The 9859-nt window shown below is 50.0% G+C and overlaps 1 protein-coding gene across 1 annotated transcript; it reads right to left on the bottom strand.

Annotated features, from left to right (window-relative positions):
• Positions 1–2462: 2462 nt before the first annotated feature.
• On the bottom strand, positions 2463–6706 carry LOC109767440 (auxin response factor 1). Its single transcript, XM_020326198.3, has 14 exons — positions 6436–6706; positions 6217–6335; positions 5988–6086; positions 5786–5842; positions 5416–5571; positions 5233–5317; positions 4985–5075; positions 4692–4856; positions 4472–4591; positions 4305–4377; positions 4046–4214; positions 3296–3948; positions 3029–3207; positions 2463–2921 (listed from the first exon to the last, which is right to left on the bottom strand). Exons 1-14 carry the CDS (start codon positions 6620–6622, stop codon positions 2798–2800), a joined length of 2277 nt encoding a protein of 758 aa, XP_020181787.1. The 5' UTR covers positions 6623–6706; the 3' UTR covers positions 2463–2797.
• Between the last annotated feature and the right edge of the window lie 3153 nt (positions 6707–9859).

The following is a 9859-nucleotide window of genomic DNA, read 5'->3' as shown; positions in this document are numbered from 1 at the left end:
TCGTCTTCCTCCTTCTTTCCTCTATAATCTCCGCCCTAAAACCGGCAGAACCCTAGCTCCTAACACCTTGGTATCAGGTAGCTCTGTTCCGATCATGTCTTCGCCGCCGCCCATCCCGTCGCTTCCGCTGCCGACGTCACCACCGCGCCGCTGGCCTTCTCCACCGCGCCGCTGCCCTCCCCGTCCACGCTGCTGGTCGCATCCTCCGGCGCCGCCACCACCCAGATGACGGCGCCCTCCATCGCACCACCGGCCGCCGTCTACTCCCCGGCGGAGATCATCGGGGCCCTCAACGATCTCGTCACCGTCGTCCAGGGGATACGACTATACCTAGCCGGCCCCTACGGGCCGCCGGCTGCCGCGACCGGGCCAGCCGCCCTGCCGTGGTATTCGGCACCCGCAGCGCCGACCGGGCCTCTACACCACCAGTGGCCGCTTCAGCCGCCGCCCGCCGCCGCGCCTCAATGGCCGCAGTGGCCGGCGCCGACCCTCACCGCGTCACCCACGCCACCCGGGTCCTCGCCGCCACCGCCCTGGCAGCCGCCACACCCCGGGGCCACCGCGATGCTGGTCGGGCCGCTGCCGCCCTCGTTGCAGCTACAGCCAGCCACCGCCCCGATCTGGCCACAATGGCCGGCCGCGACCATTGCCGTGCCCGCCGGCTCCGCCGTTTCCAGGCAGCAGCAGCTGCCGCTGCCGGCGCCTCCGTCGCCCAGCACCGGGCTTACAACCGCGCCGGTGGGCGTGTCGATTCAGCAAGTGCGGTTCCTGCCCTCGCCGTCCCAGCTTCCGGCCTGGTTGGCCGGGACGTCACCGCCGCCAGTCTACACCATGGCCGCGGACCAGCCGGCGCCCTCCCTGTCATACGACGGGCCCTTCGGCTCCGCGGGTTTGCACGCTGGCTTCAACGGGCCACCGCTTTCCTGCGGACCACCTGTGCACACCGGACCAACGCCATCCTCTTCGCTGCTCCGTACCGCCGAGCCGTACACTCACGGCGGTCATGCTCAGACACCGCCGCGCTTCGCCAAGCTCGCCTTCGCCACCTACGACGGCGCCGAGGACCCCCTCAACTGGCTCAACCAGTGCGAGCCGTTCTTCCGGGGGCAACAGACGCTCGCGTCGGACCGCACCTGGCTCGCCTCTTATCACCTTCGCGGCGCCGCACAGACATGGTACTACGCCCTCGAGCAGGACGAGGGCGGCATGCCCCCATGGGAGCGTTTTCGCGAGTTTCGCCTCCTTCGATTCGGATTACCGATACGTGGGAGCCGGCTGGCGGAGTTGGGCTGCCTTCCCTTCACCTCTACGGTGCAGGACTACACCGACCGCTTTCAGGCCCTAGCGTGCCATGCGTCCGGCGTGACAGCTCACCAGCGGGCCGAACTCTTCGTCGGCGGTCTGCCAGATCATATCCGTGTGGACGTCGAGCTGCCGGGACCCCATGACCTCCAGACGGCCATGTACTATGCCCGCGCGTTCGAGCGCCGCGCGGTGGCCATCTAGCAGGCATCACCGTCCCCGGCCGTTGGGCCGCCACCCTGGCCGGATGTTCCCGCACAGGGTCAGCCTGCTCAGGCTTCCGCGGCACCCCTTGCCGCGACCGCGGCGCGCCCGTTCCGCCGGCTCACCTCGGCCGCGCTACTCGAGCGTCGCCGCCAAGGGTTGTGCTTCAACTGCGACGAGACCTACATGCCCGACCACGTCTGGCCCCGACTCTTCTACCCGGAGGCTGCAGACTACATTGAGGAGGACGCCGTCGCCGCCGGGCTCGGCGACCTAGCCGCCCCAGCTGTCGCGGAGGTGTTTGACGCTGGTTGATCACCTCGAGGAGTTTAGCAAGTGCTTCCCCACCTTACAGCTCGAGGACGAGCTGTTTGTGCAGGCGGGGAGAAGTGTTATGACCGGCATATTAGGTGAGCTGTGGCCCAAGTTATCTTATCGTTATTAGGGGCTTAGCCCAATTATCTTATCGGTATTAGGGTCGTTTGTTTAGGAGTCAAGTAAACCTCTCTATATAAGGAGAGGGGATGTATCAATCTAATGAAGCAAGAAGCAATCAGTATTTGCTCGGCTTCCCTTAGGGAGCCGGGAGACCTAACCCTAGCCGCCTCTTGCGCCGCCGCCGCCTCTTCTCCATCACGCAAGGACGGCGCCCAGCCGCCGCCCGCCGCGCCCTCGACCTCGTCTTCCTCCTTCTTTCCCCTACAATCTCCGCCCTAAAACCGGCAGAACCCTAGCTCCTAACAGGATTAAACGAACAGGGCCTAAGTATTCCGATCTTTTAAAATACCTATGAAAATCCTTTGAATCAAAGAGGACCTAAGCCGTGAAAAGCATCAAGCACAAAACCAGTGTAGAACTAACCAGCACTATACCGATCAGCATTGATAGCTAACATCAAGATAATTCTAGTCGCAACATTTATCAACCAAATTCAGCGAGATGTACGCAAGAGGAAGTTAAAACAGGACATAAACTAGATGTCATATGATTGTCATCTCTCATATAATATGTACACAACTTACACCAGAAGTCTTTATACCTCCCGGACTTTATTCCTTTAGGGTTTTTCGACTATATTTAAGCAAACGACTAAAGAGACATTGTCAATCTTTTGTTTGTTTTTTTGACAGCCAACTAAAGAGAAATTGTCACCACCATTTTTCTTTCTGGAAACCTATGTTATCAATCAATCTTTCTTCGGGGTGCTTCTGAAGAAAGGATTCAATACCACAAATCTGCAAACCAATGCTTCATCTGTGGAAGGATCCAAAAATCCTACCCCTCCGCCCTTCTAAAGGTTAGCCTTGGGATCCGGATCTGGAGCAGCAGCTAAGACCGACGTCTGACGAGGATCCATGTTCTTGTCATCTTCAATGGGATAGATCACTATCTTCCTCACCATACGGCAAAACTCCCTGCAGGTGCCAAAGAATGTATGTATGTCAGCCATATATACTCATTATAATCATGTCAGATGAACAGTTAACTATCAATCCTTGATGGAGAACATGTGCAGACTTACATCCAGGGATCATCTCCGACTTTCATGGTGTCACCTTCGTTGTCGGTGAATGCCACTTTAAAGTTCTGTTTGATGTCCTTTATCTCGAACATCTGTTCCAGTTCACTGGTCAGCCCCTCATACCCATCCAGACTTGCTAGATCCACAGCTCTACCCACAGCATTTCCATGCATTTGAACCTAGCACAAACCAAATAGCAACACGAGGTTAGACGACAGTTAAACAAGCCAAGGAGGGGAGGAAGAAAGAGATACACAGAAGTTGTACCTTCACACGGTTCCTTCCAGCATTATTCTGTTGGCTTTGGATTTCTCGGGGGCTCTCGTTCGCGACTTTTGTTACTTTTGAAAATGCTGACAGCTGACCAGAGCCTTCAACAGAACCAGCAACTCTGGCTGAAGTTTCTCCGGCTCCGGCACTTGCGTTGCCAGCAGTAGGAGCAGCAGCATTGTTGGTGTTCTCCATCAAATTCACACCAAACAGACGAACCACACCGGGTTCCTTAGCCTTTTCAGCTACTTTGGGCAGATATGGTGCAACCTGTTCAGGCAGAGGCAGAGTAGTGTTGCAGGACAGCTTGGAAGTAGGTTCCTCAGCCCGGTAACCACCACAAAGTGCAGTAGCCCAAGGAGGAGGAGTTCTTCCTTCACTGCTGGCAACCCGATTCAGCTTCTGAGTAATCTCTGACAGGGTAGGAGAGATCCCCTGGCTTGAAGGGTTGAAATCCTTGGGCCAACCATCACCAAGCCCCAATGGAGTTTGACAAACCGAACTGCTGCTCATGGCACCATACCCTGCGGGTTCACTGCTTGGCCAAAGAATTTGATGATACCCAGAGATACGGTTGGGGTCACTAGAACCAACATATGTCCTCTCATGCTGCTGTGTCATTCCAGACAGCCAAAACTCCTGAGTCGGCTCTGCAGATTAAGCCAAAAGGATTAAAAACATCATGATGTGAACGTTCCATTTATTCGTCGAAAATAGCATGAGCAATGAGAAATCTGCAGGTCATACCCTGTGATGGAAGATCAAAGTTTTCATTTGTCTCCCTTGGACGCTTGTTCTTCGCCGATGATTGCAGCAGTGCACTGATGGCAGGCGAGGAGCCATCAGATGAGTCAATTTCCCAAGGAGAAACCCTCTCAGGGCCGTTGCAAATTGCGACCGAGTCATCCCATTGGACCTAAATAAACCATGAATAAAATCAGCTTTTTTTTAAAAGGAGAAGAAAAATACGATGCAAACAAGAGAAAATAGAATGTGTTGATCTTACCTTGAGTGACTTCCATTCAGAACCTGACCACTGTGGAGAAAGATCACCATCACCAACTATAGTCCCAAAAAACCTGCAGGTTTAAAATACATGGGACCATGTGAAACCGAGATGATGGTAGAGATGAGCAAACAGACTGAAAACCCACAGGTTGAATGAACCCTTACTTCTTCACAGGGACATCTTCTGCTTCGAAGTTCATCCTGAACCTCATGCCCACAGTAAATCCAGTCTTACTAGCTTGAAGGTACTTGTTCACGCTGACAATGTACTGGCTCTGGCTTAACCTACATAAAACAAACAAGAAAATTAACTTCCATTAGCAAAGAGTAAGGACAGTTTTATCAAACAACTGGCGGTATATACAGATAGAATAGAAGGTCCAACCTGGGCCTGTAGTAGACCACGAAAATGGAGTTGGTCTTGAGAGCATGAGATGCACTTGCAAGCACCCCGAGATGCATGCTCTGGCTTGATATAACGGACGCCGGCATCGTGCTTTGCTTCTGCACAAGGCGCCTCACTCCGACACGCTGCTCTCCTGTCTCACTCCTGCGAAAACAAAACACAATGTCTTTGTGATGATGCATACTTCCCACGAAACATTGCGCGTAATCCTGTCCGTCACGCATGGTTAGTTTAACAGAATTATAAGCACTGGAGTTCATTTGATGTCCAACCTTAGGTAGACAAAGGCATCGCCAGCCATCAGCTTCTTTGATGTGACGAATGTGCTCCATCCGGTCGTCAGAAGGTGCCTGCGGGGTTGACCTATACAACAACCACCAAGAATTGCATGGATCAGGCAGCAGAAGGCATATATATACAGCAACTGCAATTTATTTGGTCCTGATCTGCAGTCAGATGAATGACCACTGAACAATTCTGCAGGTAACTGTAATAAAAGGAAAACACTGAGTTTGCGTACCTCTGTAGATGTGCTTAAACCTCCACTCAGATCCATGGAGGTCCTTGGAGATGATCTCCTGAGTCGGTGTCGGCATCGCCATGTCCTGATCAAGAGCAAAGCAGAGTGGAATTTAACCTGGCAGTACGGTATGCGATTATGCAATTATGCATTGATTGACAAGGACAAGGGAGTTGGGCTTACCAGCGGCGGGAGACACTCGTTGGCGTGGCGGCGGAGCACGGAGAAGCCGCCGTGGGTGCTGGTGTCGGACGGCGTCAGGATCTTGCAGAAGGTGTGCACCACTGGCCGGGGCGTCTCCGGCAGAATTGGGTCGCAGATGAGGGGCAGGTTGTCTTGCTGCAAACAGGAGAAAGTTTAAGACACAAATCCACGCGAGGGATACACTCTCTGGATTCGAGTAGAAAGAACAGATATAGAAATAAAAGAAAAGAAAAAACGGAATTGCGACACTACGGATTCAGAAACCGGAATTCAGGACATTTCCAAACGAGATAGTGATAACAGGAAAAACTATTAGCGAACAAAACTTTGGTTGGCGATGAACACTTACGTCAGATTCCGGCTGCAGGGTGATCTGGGCGTACACCTCGTCCGTCTCCGCCTCGGCCTGCGCCGCCGCGAACAAAAACAACACGAGAGAGAGTTTAATTACGACGACGACGAGCTCACGCCAGAACCGCGAGGGAGGAAGGATCAGGCAGTGAGGAGCAAAGAGAAGGCGGCGGCGTGGCCGGCCGGCGGGGGTTGTTTACCTTGAGCTCGACGTTGACGACCTTGCAGAGGATCTTGTAGGGCACCTGGAACATCTTGATTTGCTCGGCCAGCAGCGCCGAGTCCGTCGGCTCTTGCAGCTGCGCGCGCAAAAAACCAGCAAGCAGATGAGCGCGTGGCCCGGCCGCGGCGGAATTGGAAATGGATGGAACAGAGGAGAGCAGCGGAGAGGAAACAAGGAGAATTCACGCGCGAAACACCCGCACGCACCTGCTCCAGGTGGCCCTGGAGGAAGTAGAAGACCCTCTCGCCGCGCTGCGGCACCTCCACCAGCGGCCCGGCGCAGGCGCGCCACAGCTCCGCGAACAGCTCCGGGTCCCGTCCTCGCCCTGCCGGCGACACAACAAGAGACAACAGGAGAGCAGCAGCCGCATGAGCACGAACGGGCAGCAAAGCCGGCCGCAAGAAAAACCAGGAGACTGCGCTCACCGGGCTGCGCCATGGCGACGCGGGTGGCGGTGGGTTGGTGGTGGACGGGCTCTGCTGTCCTGTCCTCCCCGGGAGGGAAGGAGGAGTGGGGGCGGGGAGAGAGGAAGGGAGGGAGGAGGAGTTGGTCTGGTCTGGGAACCGGGTGGTGTTCTCCTTGTGTCAGTGTTTGTTGTTGGGCTCGCCCCATTAAAGAACGGCGCGGTGGGGGAGTGGAGAGGCGAGGCGAGGCGAGGAGAGGAGGCGAGAGGCGAAGCGGCAGGCAGCCGATGGAAGCACACAACGGCGGCGTTACAGGGCTTGCGCCTTTATGGCTTTAACACTCCTGCCCCCTACTCCCTCTCAAACAAAACAAACTTTTGCATCGACGCCCCTGCGTATTTTTAAAATATTAAACGCTTCCTCTGGCCTCTGCGTGCAGGCGAAAATGTTTGGGACCAACACTTTTTGCGCAGAAGCACCTCACAATCTACTCTGAAAATAATGGATCCTTTTCTCCAGTCTCTGGGTGCACTTTGTTCCTTTTTTTTAAGTTTCTTATTATTGTACTCCTTCCCTTGGTGAGGAGTCACGTAGTGGTACTGAAATGGATGATCTGGTGTGGTGCTGAGAGAATCAACATCATGTTTATGCATGCACATCTTGTTATCCTTGTGGAAATTGGCTCCGGCCTAGTCCGTACACGTTAGCTCACGTTGAAATGAAAAGATATTGTTATAAATCGAGAGAATACCCACTAATTAAGTAAATGACCGTGTGTATCCAATGGATGATCAAAGGTGGAAACCCTGAATTACAAAAAAAGTGGAAAACCCATAAAAACACCTCGATTTGTATAAACATGTTATATGACATGCCGTATTTGATGTGATCGATCTGACATGATTGCTAGATACAAGGGTGTCGAGGAGGGGGTATGAACGCATAGATGTGATCTTCAATCCCCATGTGCTGGACTTTGACTGACAGCTTCGTCAACCTCCTTGTAAAAGGTCGACAACCTTGTTTTACAAAAGAATCACCCACCTAATATAATTTATCTCTAAGCGTAAATTATCACCTTTTGTGCTTATAGTAGATCTTTTGTTGTCATCCTAGTTCTAGATTCGTGTGTATAAAAGGTAATACAGAGAAATTATTGAGCTCTTTCATCTCACGCATCAACTAATGTGTCTCTTAAAACATATTTCTAGAACAAATCACAAATGATCTTTCATGCCAATAAATGGTCAAGATCTCACGTGTTGAACTTTTCACGATGGCTTGATCACAACGGTGAGAGTTGTCGTCGTGGATCCTCTACACAAAATCCAACATATCCAACATATACTGGAATGGCATATTTCGATATACGTCAATTTAGGCATTAATTGTAAGCGATACATGTGGGAGATGCACCGTGATATGCACAAAACATATGAGAGGTTTGATCCCATGAGTTAGAGTTTGACCGTCGGCTCAATGGCATTGGCAAAGAGCGTTCGAACAAAACCCGACATATGAAGGAAGTTTATTGTAATACGAAAGGAGCTACTAAATATGAGATAGACTAAGATTCGATGTGTTAACAAATGCCAGAGGTGCTAGGTGTTATTAACTAGTGGGTTTGGATTGATGATGAACAATTTTTTGTCCTCGGAGTGACACTGGCTTAGAGGTACCATGCAGTGCACCTCATGGTTGTGTCATACCCTAATAGAAGATATAGATGCAAAAAAATTGAGCTCTTTCACCACACATGCCAACTGATGTGACTCTTAAAATATATTTTTAGAACAAACCACAAATGATTATCATGCCAATAAATGGTCAAGATCCCACGTGTTGAATTTTTTTTATCGATAGGTTGGTCACGGCCGTGAGAGTCTTCGTTATGAATCCTCCATACATAGACCAACATACAGCAGAACTACATTGATATAAAAATATACCTTTGTATCTGAACATAACTGATGAAATGCCATATTTTGATATGTGAATGATTCATGCATTGATTATAAGATATATGGGTGGGAGGTGCATTGAGATATGAACAAAACAAATGAGATTTTTCATCCCAAAGCATCATAGTTTGACCGACGACTCTATCACAATGGTAAGAGCGTCCAAACAAAATCCGACATATGGAGGAAGTTCAATGTAATACGTCAAGAGCTATCAAATATGAGTTGAGGAGTAATATTTGAGACATTAACGTATGTCAGAGGTGCCAGGCAGAATTCACTAGGTGGTTTTGGATTGATGACCAACAAATCATTGTCATTTGAGTGACACTGGCTTAGAGGTACCATACAGCGCACCTCATGGCAGCCGATCAAAGCACACAACAGCGGCGTTACAGGGCTTGCACCTTTCTAGCTTTAACACTCCTGCCTCCTACTCCCTCCTGAACAAACTTTTGCATTGACGTCCCTGTATATTTCTAAAATGGTAAATTCTTCCTCTAGTCTCTACATGCATACACTTTCTGGAAAAAAAATGCTTGGGACGTACACTTTTTGCGCAGAAGCCGCAATCTACTCTCAAAACGATAAATCCTTTCTCCAGTCTCTAGGTGCGCTTTGTTTGTATTTATCTTTATTTTTTAGTTTCTTATTCCTTCCCTTGGTGACGAGTCACATAGTTGTGCTAAAATGGATGATCTGGTGCAGAGAGAATCAACACCATGTTTATGCATGCACATCTTATTTATCCTTGTGGAAATTGGCTCGGTGTGCAATCCATACACATTCGCTTACGTTGAAATGAAAAAGATTTTGTTATAAGTCAAGAGAATATCCATTAATTAGGTAATTGACCGTGTGTATCGAATGGATGTTATGAAGTGGAGAACCCATAAAACACCTCTTTTTGTATGAACACGTTATGAAATGACGACATATTTGATGTGATCGATCTGACATGCCTTGCTAGAGAAAGAGGTGTCCGCGGGCACATATAAGCGATCTTTAATCCCCATGTGCTAGACTTTGATGGATGACTTGATCACACCAATAAGATTCACCTAAACGAATCAAGCATGTCCGAATGAAACCCTACACATGGCTGAAGTTCATTAATACATTAAGGGCTATTATACGTGAGATCGAGGATTAAGACTTTGATGCATTGATGAATTTCTTGATCACCTACGAAAAGATCAGCAACCTTGGTTGACAAAAGAGTCGCCCACCTAATATAATTTATTCCTCAACGTAAATTACCACATTTTGTGCCTATCAAAGATCCTTACAACATCCTAGTTCTAGATTCATGCAAAAGGTGATACTAATAAATCATTGAGTTCTTTCATCTCACGCGTTAACTAATGTGACTCTTAAAACACATTTTAGAACAAATAAAAATGATCTTTCATGCCAATAAATGATCAAGATCCCACGTGTTGAACTTCTTACTGATTGCTTGGTCACGACCGTGAGAGTCTTCA

This window comes from Aegilops tauschii, chromosome 3, assembly GCF_002575655.3.
Source record: "Aegilops tauschii subsp. strangulata cultivar AL8/78 chromosome 3, Aet v6.0, whole genome shotgun sequence".
NCBI classification, from domain to species: domain Eukaryota; kingdom Viridiplantae; phylum Streptophyta; class Magnoliopsida; order Poales; family Poaceae; genus Aegilops; species Aegilops tauschii.
Note: the sequence above shows the minus strand (reverse complement) of the source record. Positions and strands in the feature narration are given on the sequence as shown.

Excerpts from the sequence above, each read along its gene's own strand:
- LOC109767440 (XM_020326198.3), bottom strand. The coding sequence starts at position 6,622 with ATGGGGCGAGCCCAACAACAAACACTGACACAAGGAGAACACCACCCG. Across the intron at positions 6,087-6,216 it reads TCCAGGGCCACCTGGAGCAG|CTGCAAGAGCCGACGGACTC; the intron begins GTGCGTGCGGGT and ends TTGCGCGCGCAG. Across the intron at positions 4,378-4,471 it reads GAAGATGTCCCTGTGAAGAA|GTTTTTTGGGACTATAGTTG; the intron begins GTAAGGGTTCAT and ends TTAAACCTGCAG.